The sequence below is a fragment of the Ochotona princeps genome, chromosome 25 (assembly GCF_030435755.1).
Source record: "Ochotona princeps isolate mOchPri1 chromosome 25, mOchPri1.hap1, whole genome shotgun sequence".
NCBI lineage: Eukaryota > Metazoa > Chordata > Mammalia > Lagomorpha > Ochotonidae > Ochotona > Ochotona princeps.
In genome coordinates this window covers 5,387,307-5,406,267 of record NC_080856.1, presented here as the reverse complement: position 1 = coordinate 5,406,267, position 18,961 = coordinate 5,387,307, and the positions used below count along the sequence as shown (strand labels likewise).

The 18,961-nt window shown below is 37.7% G+C and overlaps 1 protein-coding gene across 1 annotated transcript in view; it reads right to left on the bottom strand.

The window, feature by feature from the left end:
- GRM8 (glutamate metabotropic receptor 8) overlaps positions 1 to 18,961 on the bottom strand; it is a 570,939-nt gene that overhangs the window by 76,511 nt on the left and 475,467 nt on the right. Inside the window, exon 7 of the mRNA XM_036497284.2 lies at positions 6,604 to 6,740. Coding sequence (XP_036353177.2) covers positions 6,604 to 6,740 — 137 coding nt within the window. The remainder of the gene's footprint in view (positions 1 to 6,603; positions 6,741 to 18,961) is intronic.

Genomic DNA, 18,961 nt, shown 5'->3' with positions numbered 1-18,961 from the left:
GTATATTTTCCCTTTTTATGGTAACTAATATGCAGCATACAAAAATTCGCGCATATGAGTGAAACTGACACCCTTAATCTTGGGAGAGAGTGAAAACATGTACATAGGAGTGTGTGTTGTGGTTTTTGTATTTAGTATGTGCTGAATTCTTGATTTAGTGGAGGATTAAACTTGTGATCATAAAATTAATAGAAAATATGTCCTTGCAAAAATTAAAAGAAAAATAAGACAAGAGAAGGCAACGTGCGAGTGACAGGCCACGAGTGAGGAGTATCATTGTGGTCCTAGACCTGCATGTATGACATACGTGCAATGTGCTCCATGTATAGACATGGTGCAGCCAACATACCCTTCTCAGACACCGCAGCATACATTAGTACATCAAAGGTTCTAAAAAGTCTTATTGCAAAGTGAAAACAGTTGTCCTAACTTTCCCTAAATCAACTTGACCTGAAAGACTTTGTGAATGTAGAACAGCTACCCAGAAGCATGGCAGAACAAGCATACCGAGGAAAGTATTTGAGAAAATGACAATTTGGACATGGCCACAATTACCACGCTGGGAGCCTTCCCAGCCACAGGCTCCCAAACACTCGTTTTCTTGATGATGATGATGATGATAATAATTATTATTATTAAAGGAAAGCTATTTCTAATGTTCAGAGTCATCATAAGTGCTCTGAAAACTAAACTGAATCTTATCCAGTGGAAAGCTATGTCCTAAGGATAGTAGAACAGAATCAGTAACTTCCAATAAAGGCAGAATTGAGATATGATCACCACTATCAGTAGACATAAAATCTACCTGTAGACATAAAATTTAAAAACAAAAATCAAACCATCAAAAAAATAGCTTACTGTGTCCTTGGCAAGAAGGCAATAAATATTTGTGGACTACTGCTCTCAATGTTATGAACTGATTGCAACCAAATTTTAGGTGGCGCTACAGGAATTCCTAAGTCATTTACATTTCTTTTCATGGGAGAAAAACACATAGCCTGGCTCACACTTACTACCCATACATGGCCTGCCCTTCTCTGCACCGGGGCAGTCCTCACTTCTTCACAAACTAAAATTTAACTCTCCATTTAGCTTCTTAAAAAGCTGCTTTTCAAATAAGTTTGCATTTCTAAGCCACATCAGCCATTGTTATCTTAGCTCTCTTAATTCACTCGGTTTGATACAATGAACTCAGCTTCTCTGGAGCAAAGCCCTGTCCTCCTAATAAGAGTCACGCTATAAAAAACATGCTGATAGAAAAGCAAAACAAAGTTAATGTCCCAGTCATCTTCAGCAAGTTTTACATTTTTATTAAAACAAATGTAAGTTAATGAACTGTTGTTACTAAACTCTCGTGTTTTAGTTTTTTAATAGGCTTTAAGCAGTCATGTATCATTAAAATAGATACATCAAATTGAAAATAAGATAGGCTTGCTAAAATTTTTATTTGTAAGCTTTTATCGATTAGTAAGGCAGATGAGAGAGAGAGAGAAGCTTCATTCTCTATTGCATAACAGCTGTGGTGGGCCAGGCTGACACTGGGGGTCAGGACACAATGCCTGCCTCCTGTGCGGGCAGCAGAAGCAGCAGCGCAGTCTCTCAGGATATGCAACACAAGGAACTGAGAATCGGGAGCAGAGCCAATACCTGAACCAGGTATCTCAACATGTGATGCAAGCATTGCAGCCGGCAACTTAACCACTAGGCCTATGGTCACCCCAATATTAACTCCATATATTTTCATTATATAAAAGCTATTTCTCTATGAAACTAATGGATCTCATCACTTTGGTTAAAACTTATTGATACTTGTCCATAAAAACAAGTCTCGGAGGCAAATGGGGAGACTTGGGAACTCACTGTTCTTGTGTCACAGGCGAGGCAGAGAGGCCCCCGGAGACCTTACATGACTTCTATTGGTCATCAACAGAAGAACATACTTACAGTTAAAATGCCACAATAGAGTACCATATTATAGGAATACAGTGAAGACTGACAGAATGGAAATAAATTCTACCAGAAAGTCCAATTCCTGTTTTATTTTTCTCAAGGAATTTGAATCACAGTCTACTGTCACAAACATCTTACACATAATTATACACCTATGTTTATAAACATCTTGGGCTTATGGAATGGGCACAAATAATTATGGCATGCACTCTTTTTCTATAGCTACTGTCAATTCAGAACTTGAGACCAGAGACTAAAAAACAAATTTGCATGCATTAATTCCATTTGATTTAATAAAAAAATACCCATTAAAGCCCCTCAATGACAATGTGATTATATTATCAAAAAATTACTATGATCTTGTCATTTAGTACAGTCCAGGTAATGTTCTAGGATCTTATATATTGTATATATAGTATGCTTGATTCTCAGAGAATTTTAAAAAGGAGATATTATTATTGTCTCTATGCTGATGAAGAAGCTGAGGTTAAGACAGATAAAATATTGCATGCAAACCTATAAGGCTATGACCTGAAAGGCAGAATTCAAGCATCTTCTTGATCACTATTAAATATTCATAGTAAGCATATCTAGTTCTTAAAGATGTAAAAACTAAAAGAAGACTGAGGCTCAGAGATTAGTACCTTGTCACTAGTTAATCTTCTAGGGGATGCCCCTGACCTGATAAAATTAAATCATATTCAATAAACTCTTCTTTCAGCTTGTGCAACTAATAACTTGGTTGAGATTGTAATGATTCTTTATCATTGCTATTTATGTTGAAAGTATTTATCTGAGTAAAATGAAAACAAAGCATGTCACAAAACCAGTAAAACCATCTTATTCCTTCAGAGAACTAAAAACGTGGATTTAGTTGGAAGCTTTACAAAGTAAACCCAAAGGTACCATCAGCCCAGCCAGTAACCCAACACACCTCCTCCCTGTGAACTTATGGCAGCGTACGGCTTTCCTCCCTTCACTTCTGTTGTCTCTGTAACTTCTAGGACAGGATGTTTCAGCATCACTAGTAAGGACCACCTGTCTCTAGAGAGAGCCAAGCACACTAGACAGACCTACTTGTTCAACTCACAAGCAGACAATACATTCTTACAGTGTGAGCTGAGAATACTGAACAGAAGCCTAGATCAGGATTAACAAATTATGCTGCTTGATCATACTTACAAAATTAAAGGGATATTCTTTAATTACACATAATTATAAATATTAATATAATATATATAGCTTATATATAGTTTCATAAAAAATAAATCCTAATTGGAATAACACATGCAACGCTTTGAAAGAAATTAATGACTTCAGACACTTTCCAGGGAGAAGAAATAGAAATCTATTAGTTTTTAAAATGCATTCACTTTATGAAAATGTTCAGGGCAAATTTGTTGCACTCAAATATGCCTCACCACATACTCTGAGTATAGAAAATTATCTCATGGTTGAATTCTTCTGGAAAAACTAGTTCTTGGAAAACAAGCGGAATTCATTCCAAAAACTGGCTGATAAATGTTTACCATTAAGAGTGTGAAACCTATCATAAATCTGATGTAATAGAGTAAGTAGAGATCAGTACCCAGGTTTGCCTCCTACAATTCATTCTACCAATGTCTAGTCAGAGCGCCACTGCCAGGTCACTGCACACCTCCACTCTGCATCTGCCTCTTGACCTTGAACTGTGCATTTGACCACCTGTCTCCCTGAAATAGTATCCATGCAGTTACTGTAGGTCCAATCTCTGATTCACAGTGTAATAGAAAGACTTTATCAAATCTATGCAAAATAACTGTCTATTCTAACTTCCATCTACCTGAAAAGGCGTATCCTTTCATTGCTGCATGGGGAATAATTAATAATTTGAGACACATTTCAACTTTGCAAAAGACAGATTTTTTAAAAGTATTTTCACCACCAAAAAGTAAGTGTCTGAGGTGAAGGATTGTTAATGAGCATGATTCAACCATTCCTCATAAGCACGGACCAAAACATCACATTGTACTTCAAATTGCATACAACAATCATGGCAATTAAAAATGGAAAAGCATAAAGAAAAATTACACACATTCAATAAAGAAGCTCAAAACTTCTCCCTCTAAAACATCAAATGGCTGTGTAGTATCTGCAGCACTGTCCACCGACAGGCTGGAACGCCAAGGGAAAGGCCAGCCGGTCAGCGTTGGACGGGCAGAGATACTCTCCTTTCTCCAAGTAAGGTGTCTCTAATGGTTTCATTCCTCTTTCCAACACGTTGTCAGATCTAGATCTTCCATGGATAATGTGGAAGCTACTAACGGATCTGATGGATACCAGGCCCTAGATAGGGTGCTTGATGTAACATGCAATGCCATACAGTGCTTTCTGAAGACATGGAAGATGGGTGCTACTAATGTTTCCATTTTAGAAATGATCAAACTAAAGCAAAGAACTTGTAGTGATTTGCCTGAAATTTAAACAGAACTTCAGCAAATCAGGACCTTCCAAGGAGCTCCATCTTTCCCTATCAAGCAGGTGGCTGTTACCCATAAGGAACCAAAGACACTTCATTTGTCCTGATAGTTCGCAGATTCAACCTTGACTCAAACCCTCTTCCCACAGTCCACTCCACTCCTTTCTCCTTAGGGCTGCTTTATCAGTAATAATACCACTACTCTCCACTTGTGAATGATCACAATCATGCATGAGGGAGATTTATTACAAATTGTTTTAATATATTTTATGAATGAACAGTCATAAACATAAAACTTCCATGCAACATTAAGTGCACATAAAAAGTCAACTTGAGATTCAATATGACAATGTTACAATACATACATTGCGTACTCCTATGAATATATATGTGTTTATAAATATTTTGGATATTTTAACCTTATGTATTAATGTCTATATTTCTCAAAAAGTTAATTCTGCCATAAAAAATCCCTAATTAGAGGAATATAATAAAAGATTAGGCATTAATAAAATTCAAAAATTGCTAGTCTATTTTAACCCTTGTCAAATTTTATCATGTCTAGTAATTTTATATCACATAAACCCACTTTCAAAAGGTCATTTATCAAAAAGTTATTGATTTTCAAATCGTTCGCTATTGCCTGTGGAGTTAGTCAGCCAGGCCCTGATGAAGGTCAATGGGGTTGAGAACAATGGCTAAGATCTCACAAAGCAGCTACACATAAGAATCTGTGGGTAGGAGGTCTTGCAGGCTACACTAGTGGGAAAATAAGCTTTCTCTGCATTATTGAAAGCAGAACCGTGGTCACCATCAGGAAGCCACTTCAGAGACACAATGAATCATTCATATTCTAGTTTTGTCACTTCTGGTCATCTGCTTCTTTGCTGAGAACCTAGGTGATTGATATTTGCCTAAATACATCACTTCGCAGGATGCAGGAAAGCAAAAAAAAAAAAAGATATTTTAGTTATCAAATCGACAAGCTCTAAATGGATTCCAACAGAACAAAGTGCATGTACACTGAGTACTGCGGTGGCTTTGAGAATCAAGTAGAGGACATAATTTATTAAAGACAAAAACAAGGGAACAGTGGGTGGGCACATCCCCTCTTTAGTGGAAACACTGTGAAAGCACCTTACTGTGCCGCAGAAGAAACCCTGGAGTGACCGCAAGCAAAACAGGGGCTGGTAGGTAGCCTTCTGCTTTTGTACAAGAAATGCTCAGCAAAGCAACACCAACCCTGAGCTGGGACTACAAGGATGCTCTCTACTTCCCTGCAACTGACGCCAGTGTGAACCGACAGCGAGCTACAGGCAGTTAAAACATGAATTTTTAACTTGCAGTTCAGGATATGCTGCTCCAACCCTGCCCCCCCCCGGCTATGCCTGCCTTGTACCTTCCCCAGGGTCCTCCCGAAAGGACCAGCGGGTGCGAGAATCAGGCAGAATTCCTCCAAATACACAGACTCCTTCTTCCGCCAGGTAGGAACACCTGAAAACGCTCTTTCTCACTGCTACCGTCCTCGCCTGCCAACTTCACCTGGATGCCGCCAGTACACAAGAGAAGAGGGCCAGCACAGTGCTCCTGTGGGCAAGTATTTAATTATGGTGGGCAGGGCCCACCCAGCTTTGGGCTGGGCTCTGCAGGTCGCCCTCACATGGCCAAGTGCAAGAACTGCAAAATTCATGGACCCTGAACCAAGAGTTTCAGACCTTACAAGGACAATGGACAATCCTGAGTTCAACAATCTGAATGTCAACCTTGCATGGATACATTAATCTCCCATAATGCTATAAGTGGAAGAACTAATACAAACACACAATGAGTTGCATCAATTAGATGTAGCCAGGTCTCAGGTAAAGTTACTCACTGCAGAGTCAACCCCTTCCTAATGTTCCCCACACACATACACACACACACACACATCATGTGCAAAGATATGAACAAGTAAATCTCTCAAGGAATGGAATTTTTAAGCCAGTTAAAAAGGAAAGGAGGTCATTCATCAAAATTTTTTATGGATACCAAATTTCCCAACAGTTTCACAAACGTCTTTAAAGAGCAAAGAAGAATCAAAGCATATGCTGTTCTTGGAGAAAAAAAAAAAAAAACAACTATAGAAAAATACATTCTAACAAAAGTTACAAATTTAATCCATGAATATATTCATGTGAACAAAAGCAGGTACTTACTTTCAGATGAAGCTGATTGGTCCAATGCCCGATGATTCTGTACTCAGTACTTCTGTTGGTTATTTGATACTGGAAGATGTCGTAACGGCCAGGAGCGTCTCCATTTTCATTGAATGTGACAGGTGTCCCCGCACTGCCTGTAAAGAGTTAGAGAACAGTATTAGCAGGATTTTAGGCAGATGGTCCACTGGGCTTACTTTCTGCTAAAGAAGAAGGACAGATAAAAATATATTGTGTGTAGTAAACGATGTAGAAATTATAATTCATACAAGGTCATTCTTGATAGCATAATATCTTTTACATGAAAGGAAACCCAGGCACACGCCTGGGAACAAGACGTGCTTTATTATGAACATTAGAAAGTAAACGATGAGTATCCAAGTTAGGCAGTGCACACGGCAGCTAAATAAACCAAAGCTGATCAGCTGAAAAGTCAGTACTGACTACACAGAATGGCAGTGAGCAGAGAAAGATGACCGTGGCCTGAAGCATGCTGCCTCTTGTGAACCATAGATGGCTCCGAAAATAGAGCAGGTCAGGCCTGATACAATGGCCTGGTGGCTAAAGCCTCGACATGCACACATTGGGATCCCACACAGGCACTGGTTCATGTCTCAGATACTCCGCTTCCCATCCAGCTCCCTGCTTATGGCCTGGGAAAGCAGCAGAAGATGGCCCAATGGCTTGGGACCCTGCACCCACGTGGGAGACTCAGAAGTAACTCCTAGCTCCTGGTTAATGGTTTTACATCAGCTCAGCTCTGGCCTTTGTAGTACTTGGAGAGTGAACCAATGCAAGATGTTTCTGTTTGTCTCTCTGTAAATCTGCCTTTCCAATGAAAAAAAATTTTCCCAAAAAAAGTGTGTGTGTGTGTGTGTGTGTGTGTGTGTGCATACAAACACTTTTTTGGTAAAAATATATGTGTATGTGCATATATCAGAATGTTCATGTGTATATATATACATATATATGCATATCCCAGTCAAAATTCTGAGTTTCATTTGTTGCTATCTTAAATTCACACTTAACCAGCTGCCCTTTTAAAGTCCTTCGCTGCCTGAGAGTTTACTGATGTGGGTGACCCTTGAGACCATCTCAATGGATAAAGCAGTGTGATCAAAGAGCTGTCCTAATCTGCTCAGACCATAGAAGGTCCCTAATTCACAGTGCAGAGTAAGGAGTGCAAGAGCAGCAAGAGATGCAACATAGTCTTTCCTAAACTCCACTCCCACGGGAAGCTTTCATCTTTTTTCTTGGCAGCTTCTATCACTTTCACTTCCCCATTTTTAACTTTTACAGATTTCTGACTGCATGAAAGAAAGTGACCACCACCCCAGTGTTTTCCTGTTAAATCTATGGACCGACTCTCCTTTTGTCTAATGGCCTTTGGACCTTCCTCCATCTTCTTGGATTATTCCTTCCAATCTTGACAAATTCAAACTGACACCAATCCCTTTCCACAGTGCCTGTCTTCACCCTGCACACCCAACTCCCTGAATTTCTTCTCCAAGGATACTGGATCTAATTTCTACATTACACTAGAAACTTGTCCCTTCTTTCCATCTCTTATCCAGATTATATTCTCCAAAAACATACACTACCAAGAGACTTATGCCAGCTTTATATAGGAGTCCAATTTCTACCTAATGAATCTTGTATTCTGTTGGTAGAGCTGTTCACCTACATATCAATGACCACATGCTTTAAAACTGAAAATAAATTGTATCTAAATGACCACAATTTGCAAATAAATGTTACAGCATTTTCCTCGTGATTAATGGTCAGATTCTAATATTCTTTTTTTTTTTCTTCATTCTTCCTACATATAGGGAGAGGTTTTGCATAATAGCACAGGTAATCAGCATCAGGAAGAATTGCTTAGCTGTAAGAAGTAAGCTCCTGGTGGTGTGGGCCTGGCTCCGTGCCTCAGGAGCCGCCTGTCCACTCTAAGCCCATCTGCCATGTATTCCCACACTGCTCGTCTCCATTCCTTTACCACTACAGAGACCAAACGATGATTTGAACATGCTTTTAAAATCTAAAAGTATTGTCCATGACTAAATTATCATTACTATTCATTGATATGGAAAATGATATGTATAAATCATTAAACAAATGAAAATTTGGCAAACAAAATAGGAACCCTCCCATTAACCAGTACTGTCTGAGTTACTCCCCAGACATTCAAGCAGAAGCCTACTTAACATATATAACCAAAAGCTTTCGCAATTCCTAGAGACTTTGGGCAGCTTAAAACTTTAAATCCTCAGTTTATCTGTTCAATGACCCTTTTCTCATATAGCTGTTAAGAGAATTCAATGGATTCAATACTTTCCAAGTCCTTAGGTTCACAGGCTAACCAAATATTACTACTCACTTCATCTTCTAAAATTAATTTGTTAGAGAGCAGAAAGACACAGAGAAGGAGGAAATATGAATAGAGAAGAGGGAGGAGAATGAGAAGGGGGGAGTGAAGAATTTAGGAGTCCCATCATTGGTTCACTGGTTCATGGCTATAATGCCCACAAAACAGGAAGCCTAGGTTGAGTCCACAAGCAGGAGAGGAGTACTGAAGCCAACACTCAAGTTATCACTGCTGCCTACCAAACTCAACATGGGCAGGAAACTGGGGACAGGAATTGTGTGCATACTGAACACAGTCATTCTAAGGCACAGCTCAGGCACCTGAACTGTTAGGTCAAACATCAGGCCTCGTATTTACTTTGACTACACATCAACATGCAAAACTAGAAAGGATGATGAAAGCTCACTGATGTCTAGATAAAGCATTATTGGAATTCAAACAAGGAAAGTGTTCTAACCAGAAAATGTATGTTTATGAATTTGATATATACCACCAATTCCTTTCGGTGATAGATCAGTTTGAGAATGTTTAATGTCACATTCTCCCTGTATGAAGGTTTATTTAACTTTAACATTTCCACAATTGTCACCTCCTTAACTGAGAATTCTTATCTCTTACTCCAGCTGTGCACAGTATTTTTTGCCACAATGACATGCAAGATAGAATGCCACTGGTTAGCACACATTGATAAGTGTATTCTGAGCTATACACAACTGCCAGTTTGCTGTCCGACATCTCTTTTCTCCAACTCAAGTAAAAACACTGTAACACAACTAAATGAGAACATATGATCACACAAATAACTTACCACCTAGCTATCTCAAATGTTATTAGTCAAGTGACACAAATTTCAACATTGCTTTAAGGGACAACACAACCCCAAAGCAGGTAGCAGTGTGCTCTGTCTCAAAGATATTGGGTTCACACCCTAGGCTTGTGATGTTTCAGATGCATTTTCTTGGATAAATTCCTTACATGACCTGTATCTCTGCATCTCACTTTTAAAATGTGCTAATACTGATTTCAAGCTCACAGGGAAGAATGAGAATTAAATGGACAAATAAGGTAAAGTGTTTAGTACATATAAAGCTGTATAAAGTTTTTGTGATTTCATGGCACTCTAGTGTTTGAGATCCACAGTCTAAAAGGGAATTTACAAACCGGCAGGGAGTATGTAGCCTGATCATGATGTTGTCCTAATCCGTATTTTTCTTTCAACACAGTGTTACATCATATACCCAAAGATCAGTCTGTTTTCCAGGTGCCACCTCACCAACCTGCCTCTTTGGTCCTGCTATGCGCTCTGCCTTCTCTTCCTCTTTCCTCCTAAACCTTCTCCATGTCCTTCAAGAGGTGGCTCAAGGGCCATGCACTTGAAGAAGCTCACTTCCCCAGACCTGCAGCAGAGCCCAGAGTGTTCCTTCCCATTCTAAACTTTTCCGTCAGGACACTGGCAACACTCTTTCTGCTCTCAGAATTCAAACCACAGAGGATCATAAATCCTTTTAACATTTGTTGAAAGTCTCCTATGTCTAACACCGTGGGGACCCTCTGCCTTCCTCTTAAAATTCCCTTACCCTTCTAGGCAGTTCCCAAGAAAGAGTGCACAATATAGTTTGAGCAATCAATATCACTGGCCAGCATGCAAGAAACCCTCCCCAAGGATTAAGAAATCCATATTCACCTTGTTCATCACATTATAAACATTATTTAAACCACTGTTCACCTTTTACATTCACAAGTTGAAGGGAGCAAAAAAGTCCCATGCATGTTATTAGTGTGACGACAGAAACCACAGCAAAATGCTGATATATCTTGGCACAGTCTCCAAGTCAATCACTGGTAGTTTAAGCCATTTTCATTAGTGATCACTCTTGCATCTTGTTTTCCCAGTCTGATTTCTGGTTTCTGGCTAGGCTTGCAACTGAGTAACTTCAACTCTCTCACAGGAAGAACTGCCCGGATTGCATATTGACCCAATTCAAATAATTACCCTGACCTGCTGGTCTATGTGACAATGTGCACTCTGGAGTAGTCATGAAGGAATCAATTGATGTTTACTCAATTCTAAAAGTTTGCCATTTTATCAATAGAAGACCATTTGTACTGAAACTGGCCATCCTGAAACACTGAATTAGATGGATTTTGTCCACAAAATGTTTTTAACTGCAACTGTCCCAACATATTCAACAATTTTTATTAATTAATGACAACAATGCCAAGAATATATATATACATACATACACATACTTGATTAGGCAATATTTATGTGTATATTTTACATTTTAAGTGGTGTACTATCCAATTTTTCTAGGTGTTTTTATTATTTCCATCTCACACACTAGATATTTGAGAAATTTTGACGTGCCTTGAATACTTAGATTTTTTTCATCTATATGCATTAGTTGTGAAATATGAAAAAATACATGGATTTGGCGGGTATCTTTATAATGAGGTGCCATTCTGCAAGCATACACATCTCCAGCCAGCCAGCACAGTTTTACTGTAAAGAATGGAAAATGAGGCATGAGCTATATGAGGCTGTGTGATTAAATTAGGTTAAATCAAGGTAATGGTTTCTCTGAAGATGAGTTATTTGTAAATTTAAGGGATTACTTATGTAGACTCTAAGTTTGTTTATGTTAAAGCAAAAAAGATAACTACAAAACTGCAAATACATGAAGCGTGGGGGAGGAGTACGATTTGACTAGATCAGGGCTCTGTGGTGTAATGATGACTGTTGTATCTTACAACACCTGTTCTCAGAAAGTGTGACACTTGCTAATGTGCCATGGGAAGGAAAGATGTGGGAGGAGTGAGAGAAGACATGACACATTCAAGGAAGGCTGGAGAACCTAGTGAAGCGATGACAGGATGGCTAGGCATGCACACAGCACGGCTGGCTGTGCTACTGAAGCATGGGGTCAGAAACACAAACAAGGACGTGGCGTTGAAGGCGGAGTTAAGTGCAACAAGTCCAGAGGGCTGGAGCAGGAAGTTTTCAAAGAAAAGCAAAAAAAAAAAAAATGGGAAGGGTAGAAAAGGAGCGTATCAAAACAGTATGATACAAAGCCCATTATGCTAATATATATACATATGTGTATATATATATTACAATCATATATACCTATATATCTATCCTATATATATTAATTACATATGTGTAAACATAATCACGCACAGCAGCTGACAGCTGCAGAAGAGACCACCAACCTCATCTTTACTCACAGAAAACCCACCAGCCTGACAAACTTTTATGTGCTCTCTCTATATTTAAAGTTTTTCTCTCATTATTCAATGAATACTTCCACTGATGAATCTGAAATTTATACCTCTCGCCTTGAGTACAGACTTAATCCATTATTTTAGTCTCTATCTCACATTTTTAAAAATGTGTGAAAGTATTAATTAGGTTAGTATCCAGGAACCATGCCTGGTTCTTACACATTCAAAAATGCATTCCCCTCTTACTAAGATTCCAATTACTGCCCATCCAATGAAGTCCAAACCTAAGTTAATATTCTACTTCTAAAAATAAGATTGGTAACGTAAAGTATGAGCTTCATTTAGTTACACCTATCAGTATGATTTCATTCAGAAACATACTACAAGATGTTAGCAACTGAAAAATTATGTAAAGAGAAATAAGTTTTACAAAGTTAAAAAAGGTAAAGTTAATATTATTTGTATATTTTATGCAACTAACATTTGTAACATAGTACCTTGCCAAAATGTAACCAGTGTAACATATTTCTAAAAGTACTATTTTTTCCTACCATGTCTTCAAAATTCCATGGATACTTTGTAGTTACAGCTCACCACAATTACGAATGACCTCATTTCAAGGACTCTGCATCTATGTACGATGACCAGTAGAACCAAAAGAAACAAGTTGTAGCTCCAACAGCACACCCTTTTAAGCAGTCCCTCTCTGCTTACTCCAACCTTCCTTCACTGGGGAAGCAAGCCCACTGCCAAGCCTTTCTGCTTTGGCCTCCACTACAACTGGGCTGAAAAACTTTCACTGCACTCTCTAAACTTGTGTCCATCCCCCGCAATTTTGGATTAGGATATAGTGCATACCACGATCCAGGGGATGGCATCCTAAAATATTATCCTATCTACTCCAGAGATAAGAACAAAAACTCAGTTCTAACACATTAAGTTCTATCCACAAATTATAAATAACTTCAAAATTTCAGGAAAATGAGATTTAAAAGTAATTTATTAGCCAATTAACACAGTTTAAGGGCTCACTAGGTGAAAAAAACTTTTGAGATCACTACAAACTTTTTGTCTTTGAAGGTAAAATTTAAAACACACATAGTTCATCAGGAATATTGGCAAGAGCTACAAACAATAATCAAATTAAAATATGTCCATTTACCTCATCTAACTTGAAAACAATCACAGATCAATAGAAGAACTACAGTATTATGCTTAAGTACTGTTCAACAAAGATATGAAGTTTGACAAAAATGTATTTGCAGTAATCCTGATACATCAAGGCTTCTAGTTTGGGGGCTTTCTAAATTTTTATTTTAATTATTTTATAAAATGCATTTTCCGTGAACTTTTTGGAAAGTTCCAATAGATTTCAGAATTTGTCCATTCTCCCCATTCTCTCTTCCACTCAACTGCATCAGGCTACTAGGATCTCTTTCTGAAGCCCCTGCCAGCACCCAGCAGTCACCATGAGCAGTAACGGAAGGCTCTCTAATCCACAGCCAGAACACTACTGAGAGAAACCAACCATGCCTTATCACTGAACTCCTTAAAATCATTCAATGGATTCCCACTTTCTGACAAGAAAACACAAAGGGGTTTCACAGTCATCATCCAGATCCTCTTGCTTCTCACATCTTAGTCATTTTTTAGATCCCATCCAACTTCATCTTTGGTTTCCAAAGCACATGAAATTCCTTCTACTGTTTTCTGTTCTTTCTTCCCAGTGCTGATCCCACTTGGATCTTCTGCCTGCTCTTCTCAATCTCCACAGTCCACCTCAGTTATCAGAGAAAGGTCCGAACACTTCTCTACATGTAATATAACCTGGTCTCTATTATAATCACACACTAGTATACACATTATTTAATGCCTTCACAGCATATGCATCTAATATACACTATTATCAGTTGACATATGAGTGAAATTGATGCTGTGGAGTATTCTTCCTGCCACATCTATTACCTACTTCTCCAGGGCATATAGACTAGACTTGCAGTTAGGCATGGTCCAACAATAAGGGGCAGCCAATCAAATGCAAGCTGAGTGACTCTCCTTAAGATTCTCATTAAAAACCACCAAAGGAATTCTCCCTTGTCTTCTGGCTGGCTAGAATGCAACTGACTTGCTGAACTACTCACTCACAATAGCACAGCTTGTATCAGCACAGAAAGACTTCTGCTACCAACTGTTCATTTACTACCCATCCAGAACTAGCCTGTGAGTCAAAACCAAATATCTACTCTGCTGTAACTGCTAATGCTCTGAGCCTATCTCATAGCAGACAACCGCAGCAGCCGAGTATCTACTAAAATGAATTCAACAAGTAGGTTTATAACACATATAAAAATCACATTGGATCTGGAAACAAACCCTATATTACTGAATTTTAAGAAAACAATGTAGTTTCATAATTATCAGAGACATTTTCATGGTAGATAACTAGTTTCAGACGCCCCTTGAGAGTTGATACTGATCCACATAACATGAATGCATATAAGGTTGCATTGAGAGAGTGAAATTGTTGTCCACAACTGCACTTGGTATGCTTACACATATCACTTACATTGGCTATACCATTCACACTTAGATGACTTGATTAAAAACTAAATGTGTAAGAATTGCAAATTTGTATCCAATTTTAGGTTGAAAGTAACTTGCTCTACCTGTTATGAAAAAGAGAAAAAGCAAGACAAATATGAATGACATTTTCTCATTCTTGGAGCCAGCCCTCATTCTTGGTTTTTTTCATTAAGAAACTGAGTTGACAGTAATACTTTCTCCCAACTAAATGTCTTTATGATCTTTAGATTAAAGGTGCTTTAAGATCGCAAAAAGTGCCATCATCATTAATGAATAGCACCACTTGAGAAATAGAAATATAACCTGTAATTGCATCTAGAGTACTCAGATAAACTGATTTAACTTTTAAAATAAGATCCATTATTTAGTGATACATGTCTTGAGGAGGCATAAGAATTAAGAGTTTTAAATAAAATCTCTTGTCAGAGAATGACCAAAGAGACTATTAAAAAGATCAAATGGTTAGTTAAAGACAAGAAAAAGAATACATCACAATTAGACAAGAATAAGTGGAATTTGGGAACACACCAACATGTAGTGTGACACAGTGAGCCTAACATGTCTTTATTCACTAATAGAATCCTCTCTATCTTGTGCAAAGTATTGAGTGGGATGTGCACGTCAAGTGCTTTACATATAGTGATCAACGCACATGACTGCAGCTGCAAAAGACAGTGATGAGCACATAGGGGAAGTGTGTGTGTGCGTGTGTGTGTGTGTGTGTGTGTTTGCGTGTGTGTGTACATACATTCCAATCGTCTCAAATTCACTGCACTAGGTTTTTTTTAACAAAAGCAATATTTTTAAGGTTTTTTTTTAGCACAAACAATATTTGCTAATGCATTTAATTGTGCTCTTGCTCTTTGGAGGATGCCAAGCAATGGCAGTGGTTTGTTGCTAACAGGCAGGACAGTGATGCCATCAACAGCTAGGTTGAGTTTACAGACTCTCCTACACATCCTACTGTGGCTAGAACAACCTCATAAACTCAACAATCATCCACACCAACATGTCGACATTTTCAAGTTGAGCAACTCTTACAAAAACTCCATTATATCAAATAATTTAGTTTTGGTTTTTTGCCCTCATTGGCAAATAATTTAGATTTTTAACTTCTATGTAAAGAATCATGGTGAATATGAACACATAGGTACTTATTTCCCCTTTAATGATTGTACATCTTCAATCATTTGTTTTTTGTATATTTTCTAGAACTTATGATCAGTATTGATGTGCAGTAGCATTAGTGAACACCCTTGCGTGGCTCCTAACTTTAAAAGATTGTCCTTGGGCCTGGTGCAATAGCACAGCAGTTAAAGTCCTCACCTTGAACACCAGAATCCCGATGGGTGCTGGTTCTAATCCCAGCTGCCCTGTTTCCCATCCACCTCCCTGCTTGTGGCCTGGGAAAGCAGTCGAGAACAGCCCAAAGCTTTGGGACCCTGCACCCATGTGGGAGACCTGGAAGAGGCTCCTGGCTTCTGATTGGCTCAGCTCCAGACTTTGTAGCTCCTTGGGAAGTGACCCATCAGATGGAAGACCTTCCTCTCTGTCTCTCCTTCTCTCTGCATATCTGCCTTTCCAATAAAAATAAATAATTTTTTTTAAAAAGATTGGCCTCTATGCCTTTTATAAATACTTCTCAGACCAATCCATTCCATTCTAAAACTACTATTATTATCATAGATATATTTTAATGTAAGCAATGTGAGCATTTTTTCTGCATCTTTTGTGATAATATTTTCTTTTAATCTAATAATGTAGTGAATTTATATATTTTCAAATATTACGTCGATGTAGCTTTGTGCACACCTAATTTCATTTCAATATCATATTCGTAGGCACTACTGGATTCTATCTGCTTATATTTTGCTTAAAATTCTTTTCCAAACTCACAAATTAAATTAACTAGTCACTTCTCAAAAACCTGTTTTACTTTCAGATTTATATGCATAAACAAATTAATTTGAAAATAGTCCTTTTTTCTATCCCTTGCAAATATTTTAAATTTTTTGAGAGTAGTTTCCTTTAAAGTTTTGTAGCATTCATCTAAAACAATCTCAAATATCCAGAAGAGATCAGATAAATCAATAGTGACAAAGGGCACGATTACCCTTAGAAACAGTACAGAGAAGTACAAGTGACTGAACCATAGACTGTCACAAAGGCAGGTGAATTGGGAATATAAATTAATATAAATTAAAAAGTATACAAAAATTCATCTTACAAAGTCATAATTACTTTTCAGGATTATCCTTCATGTAGAATACATATAGACACAAGACAAGTGTATTTTGAGAGGTCCAAGAATGTTGATGATTGTTGAGAGAGAAACAAGATGGGCTGATGACAGAAACATATGCTGGTGCATAGCTTTTTCTCAAAGTTCTGCTTTTTTTTTCTTTATCTCATTTACAAAGGGTGAGGGGCGGACAGAGAGCACTCTTGTTAATTTGCTCCCTAATTGCCTTCTCAAGCCAGGCCAGAGCCAGGAACTCATTCTGATTTTCTCCTGTGGGTGGCAAAGGCCCATTACTTCCTGTCTCAACCAGGGTATGTATCAGCAAGAAACCAGAATGCAGAACAGAGCCAACACTCAAACCCAGATATAAGGGAAGAGGGCTCCCAAGTGGTAGGCTAGTGACTTGTGCCAAATGGACTCTTCATAGAAGCCTGGGGCCCACCAATCCTAGGAAACAAGAAGATAAGAGAAAAAAAAGAGCAGAGGAAGAGATAGGTGGGCTATAAAATAAGGAATGAAAAACCAATTTAATGAAGGCGTGTGAGTGAATAAGGTAAGGAAATGAAGGAAAAGCAGAAATAATAAATCAAAGAATGTTAGTAAAACAAAATGAGAAACCAAGATGAAAATATATGTAGGAGGAACTGAACAGGATAGAGCAAGACAGTGCTTTAATGTCTGTGATTCTCCGAGTTAGTTTAATGCTATCCTTAGCTATGTCATTGAGCCCTTGGGGAGTACAAATCCTGTGTTGGTCTGTGAACCCAAACTAAATGGGTCACGTTCAGAATTCCCTTCACCCAATTCTCTAAAGCAGCTTTCAGTATATTTTTAGATTTTTGTACGACAACCTTCTGTCAAAATTTCCAGTTTATGAACTGTAACTATCCAGAAGTAGAATTAAATTACATTTCAAGCCAAAAATAGTAATTTTTTATTCATGAAGCTTTTTTCTTGAAGAGTGATATAAAGCTTAAATTCCCCTCTTCCCTGTTGAATCATTATTTCATTCAGCCTGAGTTTCAAAGTGTTCTTTTATCTCGCATTAGGCATGCCTTTGTAATAATACATAGTTTGGAATATCATTAAAACACAATCCTTCAATATATTTTAGGATGCATATTTTGTTCATGTTTACAGAATTACTAGGTGCCAATCAAATTCAGAGAAATTTAATGGACCAGATGCTGACATGTCTAAGATATGAAATAAATATCGAACTAGGAGAGGTCCACTCATCCTTGACAAAAATTTATGGACTGAATTTAAAAATGATATAAATCATTTATTTATAATGGACCTTATTTTCTGTAATTACAAGAACTGTCGATGTATATTAGGCCCCCGTGATAGATGTGAATTGTCTGCGTTACTATGGCGATGTGAGGTGCTCCAGTATGCCTCACAATGCAGAACATAATCGAGAAATGGTAAAATCTATGAAGAAAAAGCATTAACATAAAATTACATCATAGACCCATCTAGAATCCCACCTATCAAGTTCATAGACAGAATTATTAACTGTATTTTTCTTCAGAATGTATATGACACATTTAGACATGATTCTTTGCCACCTACAATAAAATGTTGACAACCTTCCCAAATTCTAGATCTTAGATCAGTTGCTCAGTTACACCATAAAAATCAAATTTTAAAAAAAAATTTAAGATTAAAACGTTAAAGCAAAAAGAAAAAAATTTCCAAATACTTACAAAAAGTTATTGAGTATTTATATTAATGAATGTTTTAGACATAGAAAAATTTAAAACTAAAAGGATACTACTTAGCAGATAGTAAAATTTCAAAAAAATAAAGTATATGGGCAATGCTATTATCAGGAAAATTTAGAGTATGAGGACTATGTGTTGTAATATGTAATATGACATATGTCATATGTAATATGACAATAGGATACTAGACTTTCTAACACTGTATCTACAATG